Source organism: Meleagris gallopavo, chromosome 15 (assembly GCF_000146605.3).
Source record: "Meleagris gallopavo isolate NT-WF06-2002-E0010 breed Aviagen turkey brand Nicholas breeding stock chromosome 15, Turkey_5.1, whole genome shotgun sequence".
In the NCBI taxonomy this organism is placed as follows: domain Eukaryota; kingdom Metazoa; phylum Chordata; class Aves; order Galliformes; family Phasianidae; genus Meleagris; species Meleagris gallopavo.
The window spans coordinates 1,128,948-1,145,196 of NC_015025.2; the positions used below are offsets into that span (position 1 = coordinate 1,128,948).

The 16,249-nt window shown below is 49.0% G+C and overlaps 1 protein-coding gene across 1 annotated transcript; it reads right to left on the reverse strand.

Moving 5' to 3' along the window:
• Positions 1-538: 538 nt before the first annotated feature.
• HDAC3 (histone deacetylase 3) lies at positions 539-14,638 on the reverse strand. Its single transcript, XM_003209968.4, has 15 exons — positions 14,498-14,638; positions 14,260-14,342; positions 9,379-9,521; positions 8,076-8,157; positions 6,864-6,920; positions 6,721-6,776; positions 4,409-4,542; positions 4,065-4,145; positions 3,900-3,973; positions 3,596-3,660; positions 3,182-3,271; positions 2,993-3,051; positions 2,513-2,592; positions 1,938-2,095; positions 539-1,755 (listed from the first exon to the last, which is right to left on the reverse strand). Exons 1-15 carry the CDS (start codon positions 14,550-14,552, stop codon positions 1,686-1,688), a joined length of 1,287 nt encoding a protein of 428 aa, XP_003210016.1. The 5' UTR covers positions 14,553-14,638; the 3' UTR covers positions 539-1,685.
• Between the last annotated feature and the right edge of the window lie 1,611 nt (positions 14,639-16,249).

Below are 16,249 nucleotides of genomic sequence, written 5' to 3' on the forward strand. Positions count from 1 at the left end.
CACCAAACTGGGTGGCAGAAAGGCAGAGGTCCCAGGCAGGCAGCCAGCTCCCAGTGAGCTCCAGCTTCCAGCACTGCCTGCCTCTCAAGGCCTGGCCCAGCAGAGGCCAAAGACCACCTGGCCTCCAGCTGCTATTAGTAGAGCTGTTTGCCAACTCCCTCCCCATGAATGCGAAGACAAACCTTTTGCAGGTCACAGCAGCACCACACTGGTGCCTGGCAGGAAGATTTGTGTGGAGACAGGGAATAAAAGCGAGATGGCAGCAGAATCAGAAATGGAGAGTGATTAACGTGTGCCTGAGGAACACAGGAAGAGCAGCCTCTCATGGAGAGTGCAATGCAAAGAACCTACAATTAAAACAAGGGTTTTACACGCACTCTGCAGCAACCTGGTCAACTCTCCCTGTTCCAGAGGTATAAGCAGGAACAGCCACAAGCCCAGAACCCAGGGCTCCCCTCACTGCGCTCTGGCGCACAGCAGTGTACACTTCAAGGAGGACAGGAGTCAAAAAGACACAAGCATTAAACAGACAAACAGATCAGGTAAGAAAAATACTGCCTCTTCATTTAATGTTTAAAGACATCAGTAAACAAACAGAACAGTATGTACAGTAAGAGGCTGAGCCCCTCCCCTCTCCCCAAACAGCACCCTCCAAACCACAAGAGGACCAGGTGACAGTGCAGGAGAAGGAGCAGCAAAGTCTGGAATCTGGGAAACCTCTGCTGTGTGAGGACAAGACAACAGGACCTGCAGGAAGCAGCCTCACCCATGAACAGTGACACCTCTGGGGCACAGCCAGGAGGGGGTGGTTTTTGCTCCCAGTGAGCAGCCCAAGCCTCTTGCAAACACACCTATGAACTTGGAAAACACAGCTGGAAGCTACGTTAGAGCTGTGAGACACACTGTGTACTGATCTTGGCAACCAAACTGCTGTTTCACAGTGATTTTAACCTTTCAAAGAACTTTAGGAAAAAAAGGGAAGTTAGGTCCAACTTGGCAAAGTGTGGCATTACCCATTTGTGAGCACAAAGCTGAGTATAGGGGAGATGAACAAGACTACACTGCATACGTTCTTTCACCCTGCTCCAACCATGCTCCTGACCCCTACCCAGAACTGGCCTTGTCCTGTTGAATGGTTTTCTTTGAGCTGTGGAGCAGCAGATGGGTAGAAAGGATACAAGGAAGAAAGCCTCAGTGCAGGCTTCAAGAGGACAAGCGAGTGGGTACCTGAGCAGAGGGCTGGGGACGGCAGGATGTGGCAGGTGTGCTGCTGATGAGGCAGAGGCTCTAGGCACAGACACTTCAGCTCCCACTTTTCTGGCAGAAACCTGCAAGGGAGCTGAAGAAGCTGACTGAGTGGGGCTCAGAAGGCAGCTGCGTGGCTGCCAGCCAGTCCACGGCACAGGTCTGAGTGCTGCTTGAATTTCCATTTCCCAGATTGGTGACAGGTGGAACCGTGATGCATGGTGGAAAGCAAGGAACATGTTTCACTGCTCTCTGCGTTTCAGGGAGCAGAAGTCTGCAGTGCTGCTGTTTTCTGCTGCCACTGCATGCAGATGAATATGAAGGGAGGGCTCACTGGCTCCCGTGCAGCAAATTAACTGCACCAATGTCCAACACGGGAACTCCCCCCCCCATGGTCCAGAGTCCCAGATCTCCAGAGTCCAGAGTGTCCATCAGATTCCTCAGATCTCAACGTCACTCTCTTTGTCATTATCGTGGTCACCATCATAGAACTCGTTGGCAGCTTCAGGCCTAGGGGGGAAAAGACAATATCAGCAAAGAGAACCCTGACAGATAAATGCCTACAAGGTCAGAAGATGCCCTGTACCCACACACCCCACAGACTGTTTTATGAGGAGACCACATATTTACAGAGAGAGGATCCTGCAGGGACAGAAAGGAAAGCTCATCTCACCAGAACATTAGAGATGTACCTGCTGTAGTTTTCCTCAGAGCCTCTTTCCTCTGGATCAGGTTCATCTGTGCGATCATAGCTCAACAAGTCAGAAGGGACGTCGTGGATCTGCACGCTGGGAGCATGGTTCAACATTTTCAGATTCTCAAATATTGTCTGCCTGATCTGATCCAAGTACTATTCAGAAAAAAAAAAAAAACAAACAAACAGAGAGGGATCATCACCAACAGATCTGATGCTTTGCTCAGAGCCACAATGGTCAGCACTGCTGCCTGCATCGCCCGTGTGCTGGCCATGAGAAATGCCTTTGTGCAGAAAGCTATTTAGCAGAGCAGAAGAGATGGGAAAGTTAATTCAATCACCGAGGCTCCAGGACTCAGAGAACAGTAAGACAATCCAGCAGAGTTTGCAAATATTATAGACCCTTTGAGACTTTCTGACGTCTCAGAGAAAAGCCTGTGATTGCTCTATCAGCTTTCTGCCGCCACAATAATTCCTTGCCTGGGCTCCATCTGGTTTTGCAGGACAGGACATCAACCACAGGGTTTTTAGGGCTACACCTGGACACTGCTGTAAGGCATGCAAGGCACTCACCTGCCTGGAGTTCTGATTTTCAATCCTTGTACTGACATCAGGATGAAGAGTGAAATCTGGAGCGAAGTATTCAAAGTACTCTGTGAAGACATGAGCAAGAGTTAAAGCACAAGGGCAAGGGGGTCAGTCAGCAGATGCACAGCTCTGCAGGGAAGCAAAGCTCACCCTCCCACCATGCTAGAGGTAAGCAGACCCTATAAACCACAGTGATGTACAACTCTGCAACTGCAAAAAATTATATGAAACAAGAGAGTCAGCAGAAGTAATGCTCAAGTCACCCAAGTGATCCAAATAAAATGCTGAGCAGGCACATCCTTACTGCATCATAAGCCTACAAAGGGGAGATGGAAGGGGATCAGGACTAAGGTTAGAAAGTGCTGCCTCTTTGGCCCTCGTCATCACAGAATTAAGTGCTAAATCTTCAGTTGATACAACTGCTTTAGCTCAACTAGTAAGGAAAACAAGGGAATCTGAACTTACCACTATATGGGAGCTCTTCACTAATTGCTTCATCTACAAGCAACGATGTTTCGTAAGTCCTGAAGAGAAAAAACAACAACATAACACAGACTAAAATGAGCTCAGTCCAGAGCAAGCTACGGGGTGCTTGTGGGGACAAAGCCCACAGCAAATGCTTCATCAGATATACAACAAGCCCATGAGACTCACCAGCAGCGTGCCACATTGCGGACTGTGTACCCGCCTCCTCCCAGCACCAGCAAGGGGATGTTGAAACTCTTGACGTACTCCACGCACTCCCTAGGAACCCCAAAGAACCAACATCAAAGCTGCTACCTGCAGCACACGTTTCACATGCTTAAAATTTCACTCTGTGTTCATCCACCACCACGGCTGGTGTAACAAACCAGCTGGAGTTCAGGGCTCCTACCCAGAGGCTCTGAGCCACGTGCTGCTCTGTGAACTCCTGCTTTTCTACAAAGTCCCATTCTGAGAGTCTCTGTCACACAGCAGTTTGAAAACAAATAAAGCTGGTGCAGCTGGAAGGCCAAAGACAAAGCTGAAATCTCACAACACAGGACCATCTGCAGTTTTTCTGCTGTGTCCCAGCCCTGCTATACTTACCCATGTCCTCTTATACTGAGGTTAAAGCAGCCCAAACGGTCACAACCCAGAGAATCTGCACCACACTGGGGAAGAGAAAAAGAACAATTGAGTTTTGGCTAGATAGGCATTGATTTCCAGACACACATTGGTATCCCTACCCCTCTGCCAGCTTTATTCAGCAAAGGTGACTTCACCTAGCAGTTCAGATGGGTCACACCAACCCTGACCTCCCAGGAACAGACAGTAAGACATCTGAGAAATGGCCCTTCAAACTACAACCTCTGAGAAGAACGTACATGTGCACAAAGGCTTGTTTCCTTACCTGCAATACGATGCAGGTGGGCTGATAATAATCTACCACCTGGTTAATGACTGGTTGGAAGAGGTGTTTATAACCTTTGGGGAGAAAAACAAGTTTGTCATGGCTCTGGAGCAAAGGACCAATGAACATATAGACAAGGGAGAAGGGCAAGGGACGCCTGCTTACTTTGGTCATCGATACCATCTCGTAGAGGCACGTTGAGACAGTAATAACGGCCACTTTCTGCACCAACTTCATACATGTCCCCTGGCAAGGAAAGACGGAAGAGTCACAACAACCCTAAGACTTCACAGGAGCCAGAAGGCCAGATCTGGTCTGTTAACCCAGCTACAATCTGTTTACTGCGAAGAATTACAGTTCTGTTCCTCTCTAGCTGCTTCTCCACGTCCTTTCTTCCATCATTTGCTCCTGTAGTTCTAATCTAATCGTTTTAGACCCCTAAACTCCAGCAGCACTTTTGAAGGACTCTGAAACAAGGCCAAGTTCACCTTGCCAAGGAAGCTACGTACCTGTACCAGGAAAAAAATAGTTTCCATATTTATGAAATGACACAGTCATCACACGGTCTGTCAAGTAGAAAGCTTCCTGCACCCCATCTCCGTGATGGATATCAATATCAATATACAGGACACGTGGGTGGTATCTACCAGAAGCAGGAGAAAAAGCAGCATTATTGTTTGCTATACATTAAACCACACTGTTGCCCCACATATGCCTCAATGCAATGAAAACGACCACTGCAAGCCCACCCACCAGAAGATCTCATCTATCTCGTAACAAATAGCTTCAGATACACTACATTTATACTCAGCTTCAACTTAAGCACCCACCCCACTAAAGCATTTTCTTCTGCTGAGCCTGGAAAGAGATCATAGAACAAAAAGTTTTCACACAGGGCCAGAAATACTTTTGAAACCGCAGAAAAAAACTAATTTTAACCACAAGAGTTAGAGAGCTGCACGTTGTGCTCCTCTCCTCCCCCCCTCAGACAACCTGCCAGTTAGTTAATCTTCAAGAACTTCAAGAATTTTTAAACATATCTGGAAATAAATGGTAAGTTAGCCAAGGAATGCTCACTGCCTCCTCGTGCCAGAGCACTGGCAGCACTGTGTGCACGCTGGCTAGTACCAAAGCCACCAGGCTGGGCTGCAGAGGCTGCCTTGCTCCTAACTGCCGTGGAAATCAGGGCAGAGTGCTGTCAGCCCCTCAGGAGGCAACACTGTGAGGATGGTGAGAGGCAGATTAATGACAACAGGGGTGAGGGAAGCACTGAGCATAGTGTGAGTCAGAATGCATGTTCAGTATAGAAAGGAAGAGAAGGATAACTGGATTCTAGAAGGCTTCCTTTGGCACAGCCACTCCAACAGGCATTTCGGGCATGACATTTAGCAGCCTGTTGGTTCACAGAGAGAGAGAGGAGGAAGAATAGGAGACCACTGGAAGTAAACACACTGGTGTAATGGTCAAAGCTGACACGCAGGTGACAGCACTGGTACTGTCAAGCACTGGAGACGTGGCACTGAGCCGCACCCTGCTGTCAGCTCAAGGACTGCATGCTCAGTTGTAGAGAAATCCCACAACTTTCTAAAGGAAATGCTGCATCTGGTCAATCCCCACAGAGCAGAGGATCTGGCATGCATGCCAAAACTCTAGCAGGAGGGACCTGAAAAAAAACAAACCAGGACAACACAAGAAACAGAGAGGAGGAACGTGTGGTTCACACCATCTGTCTGCTGGAGGCACAGCCTTAAGAGTGTCTGCAGTGACCTAATCATGCTGCTTGATGGCACTGAGCCATGCTGATTAGCAGAACAGCACCTCGTCTCAGCCTCCCAGAGACACAAAAAGTCATAAAACTGCCCTGGTTATTTATCCTATAGGCAAATGATAGCAAAGAGAAGAAGGGGCTGCATAGACACAGCCTTTGTGTAAAGGGAGGAAAGGATTTTTTCCAAAACATGGAACAAAAGAATAAGGACACAATGTAATCTCCCATGAGGAATAATTGAAACCTCTAGCAAACAGGACTCACGTGAGACAAGAAAAATAGGTGGGCACAGATGCAACAGTAAAGACCTGAGGTCCCAAACTCAAAATAGGGAAGGCTGGTAGAGAGGAAGGAGGTATAAAAAAACTCAGTATGTCCCATAAGTCTGACTTTGCAAGCGAGCAAGCTTGCCATCAGTCATATAACTATCTTCTGGTCAACCAACCAGAATCCTCAAGTCTTTTCTTTTTGGTTTAATCCTGCAACATCTTGCTTATCACTAAATACTGATAGCAGGGCACCTGAGAGTACAAAAAATACACCACTGACTAATCCAAGAAATGTCAGGTATTCCTCTCTTCCTTCTTATGATTTTATTTTTGTTTTCTGAAGAAAAAAATATTTTCTATTCAAAGAAAGCATCCTTTAATCATTTGTGTTACCCAAGTCCTGTTCTTAATCCAGTCAAGCAAATCAAGAAAGATAAGCCATTCAACTCTCCAGCGAGCCATATGCTGCATTTACCTACAAAAGGCTCACGGAAGCAAAAAGGCAGCGAGCCAGGAGACCCTGAAATGGCTATTTCACAGATGGATGAGGAGAAACAGAACTGAACTTCTCCACATCGCCTAGGCAGCAGAATAACAAAGCTGGAGTCAGAAATTCCAATTCTTAAGACTCCTTGTGTGTAAAGAAGAGATCAGGCCAAGCGATTGAGCCCTTCTTGGACTCCAGAAAGGAACAGGCACCAGGCAGATGAGGGAGAGAGATTCAGCACGGAGAGGGAAGTCACACACCAGCCAAGACAGCAGTGCACTTGCCCCACATCCTTACTTGAGCAGCTCCAGGATGCCAATGACTATGTCGTTGACGTAACAAAACCCAGAAGCCTGCCACACAGAGAAAACCAGACAGCATTAGAAGCAGCAGAGAACAACAGATGCAAAAACATAAAGGATGCAGATACACCTCATTACCTCAAACTTCTTGGCATGATGTAGGCCCCCTGCCCAGTTTATTGCAATATCACAGATCTGAAAGGAAAGAGAAGTCAGTTTAACATGACAGTGTGGTTGTAACAACCTTGCATCCATTTTGTCAGAAGGGACTTTGGCCAGCCCAGCTCTGTGGCCCACACACACACCTCTCTGCCTATTGCTTCACCCACAGAAGCCCTTCCAGAGCTCTGTCCTGCTCATTAGCCCAAGCAACAGATTAGCTGTGTGCTTTACATTCCCCTTTAGATTTAGGAAAGACCAGCTCCCCTCCACCCAGCACCAGGCAGAACACCTGGCACATGTAGCTTTTTCCTGTGTTTGCCTTTTATGCTCATCAGACCTTTCCCAGAAGCATTCTCTCTCTGAAAGACTCACACCTCTGAAGCCTTGATACCCTCCCCAGCAGACCTCTTCTTCAGACATACTGAGTGGCCCCATTTAATGCATTTCCATAGCAGAGACCTAGCAGCATTCTGGAGATCTCTCAGCAGGTAAGTTTCTTTGAAGAACACAGGCTTATTGTTCTACAGTGCTAGAGCACTTCTGGCTTTACCATGTGCAGTATTAGCAAGCTGTGACTCTCTCTGGATTGAACAGCTGAATAATTGGTTCTGAAGGCATATAAGGAGCAGCTGAAGGAACTGGGCCAGTTCAGCTTGGAGAAGAGGATGTTTGGGACAGACCTCATCACTCTATACAGCTACCTGAAAAGAGGATGCAGCAAGGAGATAACAGTCTCTTTTCTCAGGTGACAAACGATAGGATGTGAGGTAACAGCCTCAAGTTGCACTAGGGGAGGTTTAGATTGGTATCAGGAAGAGTTTATCGACAGAAAGGGTGGTCAGGTATGGGAGCAGGCTGCCCAGGGAGGTGGTGGAGTTTCCATCCTTAGAGGTACTGAAAAGACTTGTGGATGTGGTGCTTAGGGATGCAGTTTAGTGGTAGACTTGTGTTGTTAGGTGGATGGTTGGACTCGATAATCTCAGAAGTCTTTTCCATCTTAAATAAGTCTATAGTTTTGTCATTGTAATGACATAGGAATAGTCTTAACCTTCACAGTCTTATAGTGGGAAGAATTTACACTGCCACAAAGCAGAGCCACACTATTATACTAAACACATTCATGTCCTTGAACTGATAGCCACTTGTCTTTTACCAGCACTTCAAAGATAAGCCCATCAGCTCAGTTACCTTGTTGTTCAGCTGCGTTGCTCCCTGCAGGGAGGCCCCAGTGTAACGAGAGCAAAACTCAAAGAGCCCTGGAAACACTGGGCTGAAAAAGAATAAAAAAAAGTCACGATTCAAACAAAGAACATCTTCTCATTCCTCTACACTTCTCCTGAGCAAAGCCAGGAAAGCTAGTCCTGAAAGCTCTCCTCTGCCCACATCACACAACAGCATCTGCCCCACAGCCCTGCTGATGTGCGTCCAGAGCTGGGATACGACTCAGGGGAAGGAGGACAGGTCTGCCCCATGCCATCTCCCTGCATCAGCACTGGGAAGATCCTGCCCACTCCACTGCCCAGCACACAGCACAGGATGCAATATGGTAAAACTGGATGTGAATGCAGCTCTTAGGGCAGAGCTGAGGCAGGATCAAACCCACCGTGCAGAGCCAATACAGGCTCCAGGATCTCTAGGAGAGTATAGAAACAGAGGATGTGGTGTGATGCTTGTGAGTTAGTGGCACACGGACATCCCAAATGTCACCCGTGGACAAATAATAGCTTACAGACTTTCATTTTCCTCCTGTATTCTGATAAGTGGTTTCTGATCAGAGTAGTGTTACAGAACAGCCTTCTGATTTCCAGCCTAAATATTAAAAACCTGGCCATTATCCCAATACCTTATTGGGATAACAGTGTTCTCTATCTAATGTAACTCCTCTCGTGCCAGTACTTAGATTTCCCTTCCAAAGAATACAGAGGAACAATCTTATTCTCTGACAGCCATTACTTTCCTCAGACAAGGCATACTGTGTACTTCCCCAGTTGCACAGAGCCCTTCCACACGCTCCTGTCAAGGTTTGTCTCTCCTAAAAGTGAAAGACTGAAATTGAATATTTGTAACAAGCTTTCACGTGAAGACAGAAGCATTAAACTCTCCTCAGTTCTACCTGAAAAATCAGGCTCTCAGAGCTACTTGCACTTACCATGCACGTATTAAGGTAGCCAAAATGAGAGGCAACTATTTAGAAAGAAAATAAAATAGTATTTTCAAGAACTGGAGGTTCTGCAAGAACAAGTGGAGGTACAGTCTCTAATGCAATGAGCTTATGATGTAAAGACAGATCTAAAAAGGAGGATGACAAGATCTGAAGAGAAGGGGAAGGAACTGAGGCGGTTCCAATAATCTGCTATGCTCAGGAGGGGCACAACCTCATTCTGCTTAAAAAAATAACAAGTACACACTACAATAGTTCTCCAGACACAAGCAGTGCAGGATCAGAGCAGCCTTTCTGCCTCCAGGTTCACAGGAGGCGCAGAGCACTCACCAGTCATCACCCACGTTGAAGGCATTGAGGCTTTTGGTGAAGCCCTGCATGTTGTTGGGACTCACTCTCTGTAGGAAGTCTATGTAGTCCTCAGAGTGGAATCTGCACATGTCGTGCTGCGATGCCTGGTATGGCTTGAAAACCTTCAAGAGAAAGACAAGATTACATCCTGTCCAAAGCTGCGTTTGCTTTGACTGTAAGAAATCTCAGGCTGACAAATGACCTGCACAAAATGTATCTAAAAGAGTTCCAGTACACTGGCTTCCTGATGATCACATCCACTGACACGCAACAAGTTGCTCCACAAAGCCTGTTTCTCAACTGATTTCTATCTTTTAGCCATAAGTGCATCTCCTGCCCTTTGTAATAACTGCAGCTTCTCCCATATGCTCTCTGATCCCTTCCTTCCATCACTATCACCCCACCCCCTTGGTTGGACGAACAGCAAGCCAGCAAAAAGTAACAGCTGAACCCAAACTTCAGCTCTGTCCTCAGCGGTCAGAGCACCTTGATGTAGTGGAGGTTTCCATCCCTCCATCAGAGCTGTTTACAGGGCTGGTAAGTTCAGAAGTTAATTTGGAGAAGGCTCTTAGGCAGATGGAACATTTGCACGAGCTTTGTTTCCTTTGGAAAGTCAGCTAAAAACAGTCATGGAGCTGGATGGATTTGAGCTAAAGTTCTCATGACAACACACATTTGCCAGTTTGGCACTTGACACGCATACCTCAATAAACAGGAAGTTAAAAGTCAACTCCACATACCCGAAAAGGGGAAATTAAAGTTACACTGAAACCAGTAAGAGAGAATCTTTCGTGTTTCAGAACTTGTCTTAATTAAAGCTCACGCTTTATGAAAAAGTTGGAAGATTAAAAAAAAGAAACAACATAGAAAGCATGAGCTCATCTCCAGAGGGAGAACGTGCTGAGGCAGCTCCCAGCATGCCTTCCCCGGGCCAGGAAGGACCTCTGATATGTTTCAGAGGTAAAACACAACTTAACAAACGTGCTATCTCCTTTACTCTGCAACTGTACTGCTCAGCATGTAGCACGGTGCTTTCCCTGTGAATGTGTGGGGCTCTGCTCACCAGAGGCTGCTGCTTGGGATAGCTGGAGCCAGGAGAGTGGGACTGGCAGGCAGGGGTGAAAGTGAGGCTGGATCCAACAAGGACTATCAGGAATCCTGATGACTGATTAACTCAAGACCACAGTGTCACAGAAAAGAAGTGACACTTATAGGACGTTAAGAGGTGCTCTTGGATAAAGAAATAGAGGGACTTGGGACTCGGAGCAGAAAGGAGGGATGAAAAACAACAAAAACACCAAAACCTAAAGCTTCCAGACCTACTCACTGCTGGTAAAAGGGGAAAGCTGACTCCTTCCCCCTCCGCTTGCCCTTCACTGGCTGCAGCCACAACCCCAGGCACCTCCCTGAGCACGTCTGGCACTCAGCCCCTTGCTCAGCCAGCCCAGCATAAAACTCTTCTGCTTTTGCTGAGTGACCGAGTTCCATCGGTTCCCACGGGATCCAGCAGCTTCCAGATGCAGCACAGGAAAGGCAGCAGGAACACGCAGCAGAAAAGCAGAGAACACAAGCGAGACAATTCTCTCTCCTTCTGCAATGCTGAGCCTTAAAGATTTGTCCACCACAGCCACAAATAAGCTGGAAAAGATGTCACAAAGTAAACCTGACTTCAGCTACCTTGACAAAATAGCAGCCTCTTGTTTGGAGGTGGTGAGGAAGGCAGATGATGATGTAACCATAGCATAAAGTTAACAGGGTCTTTTATGGTCACAGTTGGCCAATAATCCCCTGCTTTTATGTGATCGGAGCTCTGCCAATCAGGATGAAGCTCCCTCTGCAGTTTCAGCTTCTTGAGAAAAGTGTAACCCTCCCCCCCCTAAAAAAAAATAAAAATAATAATAACCACCAGTTTCAGGGCTAAAAACAGTGAAATGCTCAGCCCTGCCTACTGCCTCACACAGACACGGATTTAACGTTTAGATGTGTCTGGTCAGAATGTGCTTTTTGCTCTTTCTGTAGGAAAATTCCAACTCATAGAAGTCCATACACTTGCAGTCAAAATCTGAAAGCCAAACTCTGCAAAGATTCGGTGTTCTCTGAGCATACTCCAGCCAGAGCTTCCCCAGGAGCACAGCAGGAACGGGGCAACTTCTTCCTGCTGTCTCACTGGTTTCAACTGCCTGTATCCAGGCAAGACAGGAGAAAGTAATATGATGAAAAGGTGCAGATGCTCCTGAGCAGAGAAGAAAAAGGCAAAGCAGGCAGAGAAGAAAAGCCTCATAGGCTGGAAGGAGAAAAAAGAGCAGGCTCTGTTGGGGCAGGAGATGGGGACAAGAAAATGAAAGGAAGGGGAAAGCATGCATGGCAGGGTGGGTGGCAAAGACCAGGAGCTCCACTGGGAAGAGAGAGCTAATAGCAAAGGGGTCAGAACATCCCTACAGCCTGCATTCCATCACCATGCCAAGCAGGGATTGGCTTCCCAGTGACTGGGCAAAGTAGCCAGCACACACCAGCATGAGGACGGACCCTGCAGAGGGCTCAACTCTCAGCATCTGCTGATTACTACACCTGCAAAAACTCCTACAATGGCAGCTGAAAAATCTAAAGGATGCGATGTTACTAAACACCAAACTGCAGGAGCAACACTGAATGCACAAGGGAGCTTTTTAATATTTAAGCATTCTAAATTAATTTCAGATATTGCATCAAGGAGCAGTTTCACTGGTCCATTTTAGCATCTCCTTTTAAAAATTGATGCTGTGTGTTCATTTTGGGACAGCTCGTTTTCTATTTCCTCCCACTCAATCCCCAGGTCTCTCACCACAGAGTGCTCTGGCAGTGGAACAGCTTGAACTTGAGCCCACACCAAATGCCAGGCACTCAGAGCACTAAGAGAGAACATCAAAATGGTGTGGCATGTTTAAAGCAGCTGAGATCCATTTTTCCTGCTTGCGTTAATTTGTCTGCTCACATTTTTCTACCATGCCTGCAAGAATATTGCACCTTGTCTTGCCTTCTCAAATACTGCAAACACCATGCCAGAGCACGATGTGCCAGAATCAACATTACTGCTCTCCCGTGCTCACAATAACACAACTCTGATTTTAGTATCACCTGACTCCTGAGTCTTTAGGAGTCCTTTGAGGACAGGCTTTCTCTGCTATCACAATCAAACACCTAGTCAGATCCTTGAAAATGCAGTAAAGTAAAGGTGATAGCTTTAATGCTGGGGAAGAGGAAGACTGGGGAGCTGTCAGCAGTGTGGAGGTGCCTGGCCTAGCTGGAGTGACTGCTGTTTGCACAAAGCTGTCAGAGGAATGTGCACTTGCATCAGCATAACCTCCTGGTCACTGAGTTCAGACACCAGTTACAGGGAAGTTGCTCGTTTGGAGTTTCACAGGGAGAATGGCCTGATTGCAAAGTGGCAAAGGAATAAAGATGAGAAATGTGAGCACACAGAGGAGGAGACAGCAGCAGCAACCCTGCACCTTCAAGCAACGGTTTACACCTTCTGTGCTACGTGTGATGATGCCTGTGACAGAAGTGCTCTTCAGTCCTTTTAAAAAGGAACACCCATGAGAGGAAACCCTGTACGTACATGGATACAAGCAAGCACACATGCATTCAGATGCAAACATACACACAGGTATGCACAACCAGAAAGGTGTGGAGCTGCAGCAGCCTCCTGGGGAGCAGTTTGTCCCCAGGGCACATGAAGCAGATGACAGGCTCTGGGGACAACAAGGAGCAGCCAGACCTGGGTTGTGAATCAGACACTGTGACCTGGAACTGCGCCACCTGGCACAGGAATCTAATCTCTCAGCAGCCAAAACAGTTCAGATACGATCCCTCAGAACTGAGGTGCCAAGAAGCTAGCCAAGAACAAAGGAAGCAGCCCCAATGCATTCAGGAGCTCAGACCAAGCATTCTGCAGGTTGAAATGTGCAGCCATCTCAGCAGCATCAAGCAGGCACATGCTTCTCAGCACCCCTGCCTTGCTCTCGTACTGTGAGACATCACACCCTGTACTGCAGAGCTTTCTTTGCTCTGTTTTAGAGGAAAAGACAGCAAAGTGAACAGGGATTCACAGGAAAGGGGCTGAGCTCAGTGTCCCTTATGCCAAGTGAAACAACGTATTTCACCACATCGGTACCACACATTTATGGTTAGATTCCATTCCTCTCATACTTGAAACATAAGAAAACGTCAGCTTCCTTTTTGATCATCACTAAATGATGACTGTGTTTTAACAGGATTACACAGCTCAGCATTCAGGAAAAAAAACCAACCATCTTCCCAATAGTAACACCAGTAACATGTTGGACTACGTTGAGTGAATTGGTTGGGGAGCAAGGACATCAAAGACAGGTATGAAATATGAGATAGGATGAATGAACTCCATTCAGGCACTGAGATGGCCCCGTCGGCCTCCAGACGGCTTCTTTTTATCAGTGTATGATAACACACAGCCCACACTGATTGCTGGGTTCTGCCAAAGGCAGCTCCAGGCACAGAGGTTTCACACCCACTGTCACTCCTCCAGTGCCAGCTCAGCTCAGTACTAACAGCCAGCAGCACTGCCATGCCCTCAGAGCTCAGGCAGGCGCTGGGGGCTCAGAAGACCCTCAGGATGCTACAGTCCACTTATAGCCACATCCGTGAGCAGAGTGCTACCTGCTGGGTCCAGTATGGAGCCGAAGGCCACGAGAAAGGCCAAATGAACTTTTTTACAGAGAACTCAGCAACGCAGCCCAAACCTCTGCACTGACAGCTGGGAACCGGGCTCAGCAGCTCAGCTCCGCGTGCGGAGGCCCCACAGCCCACCCGCCTTCCCCCATCCCCCCGGGGAGCGATGCTCACGATCATCTTCTTGTAGAGGCCGTAGTGCAGCACCAGGCTGTGGGTGAGCGCCAGACGGTGCGGCTTCATGGGGTGCCCGGCTCCTGGAAGGAAGGATGGAAACCACACGGAGCAGGATTAGGCCCGAGTGCTGCACAGGCCGTTCTCGCTGGCCGGTACCGCTCTGCAGCCCCGACCCCGAGCCGGGAGCGGGGCCAAAGCAGCCCGATCCCCACCCGGCCCGACCCCAGCCCCGCACCGTAGTGGAAATTGCCGACGTCCGGATCGTAGAAATAGGCCACGGTCTTCGCCATGGCGAACAGGCCGCCACCGCCGCCCCGCGCCCCTTCTACGTCATCACTTCGCGACCGCGCCGCTCGTCGGCGCTTGGTTGCGCGTTAGATCTCGCGAGAAGTGACCGCAAGGGGGCGGGGTTTGACCGGGATGGGGGCGGGGCTTGAGCGGATGGAGGCGGGGCGTTGCGAAAGCACCGCCCACTTCGCAGACAGCGCGCCCGCAGCTGCGCTCACGTTAACCGTGGCGATATTTGGAGTAGAGCTGCCAGCAGTGTCACAAGGGAGCCCGAAGCCTCCAGGCTTCTGAATGGACCAAGCAAGGATGAAGGATGCAGCCCCACGGGGATGCAGATCTGCTGGAATGGAGTTGTGTATGGATGGAGCCCGCTGGGGTGCACATCCACAGCGATGTAGCTGTGTGGGGTTGGAGACACGGGGTTGGGGCTCCATGGGGATGTAGTTCTATGGGCATGAGAACACAGGGATGTATCCCCATGGGGGTGAGGACACAGGGATGTATCCCCATAGGGACATGGGTTTGGGGCTCCGTGGGGATGCAGATCCAGGGGGATGCTGGGGCCAGAGCCACCACGCCATACCCCAGTACTGCCCCATAAGTGTTGATGGAAGGAAAGAAGGATGGGTGGAGGAACTCTATGGGATAAGATACTGCTGTGTGGTGCCTGGCAGGAGCAGAGCCCGCTCCTTGCCTGCTCCTTTCTAGCTTCCAGCTCCTCCCATGCAGGGTTCCCCTGGGAAAGGGGATGGCGTGATCAGGACTGGTTGCACCCCCTGTTTGGACTGCTATGCAGAAATGCATTGGGTGGGCGGAAGCACCAGGGAGCAGAAAAGGATTTATTGTGAAGGACAGCGTGGGCATGAGAACAGATAGGAATCAGCCTCACCCTACGTCTCAGGAGAACCCAAGACCTGCAGTGTGCCCTTAGAAGAAACAAGGTGCAAAACACTTTTAATGTCCCAATCTGTGCAATGCTATACGCTGTTGCAGTGTGTTGGGCTGAGATCAGATGCCCTCTCATGCAGCCTTCCTGGCCTCGTGCCCATTGTCTCCCCTTGCCATGGCTGGTGTGCCCCCATTTCACCCTGGGACAGCAGACAGAAGGGTGGCACTGATGAGTTGATGACCTCCTCAACTCATAGGATGCAGGAGGGTCTGTGGCTCTTTGCAGCCACTGCCAGGGCTCTGATGGCCACTTCTGGATGGGGAAGGGAGCTCTGGTGGTGGCACAGCTGAGGGCTATGGGTCACCTGCATGCACCTGTCCTCAAGGGCTCAGCTGCACGAGGAGTCTCAGTGGTGGTGGTGGAACGGGACTGGCGTCACCAGGGCCCACAAGTGTTGGGTGGCTTTTGGGTGCAGGATCCAGAGGTGTCATTTGCAGCAGAAAAGACTGGGGTGAAACCTCCCAGACTGAGGACAGAGAGGGAGGATGTGGCACTGGAATGTTGAACAGCTCAGACATTTTGGGGAAGAAAGGAGAGCCGTTTGTGCTAACGTGGGCTGCTGGATCCACAGGGGCTCCTTTGCAATGCTTCTACCATTGCAGGCAAACGCACCTCACTCTGTGCTCAGGCACTTTCCAGCCGGCTCTTCTTCACCGCTCCAAAAACTGCCCAGGAAGGGGGTGCTGGGGCAGGGAGCAGCGTGCCAGCACCCGCTGCTGCCGCTTGCCCCGCGCTGCAGCTGCCAGCAGC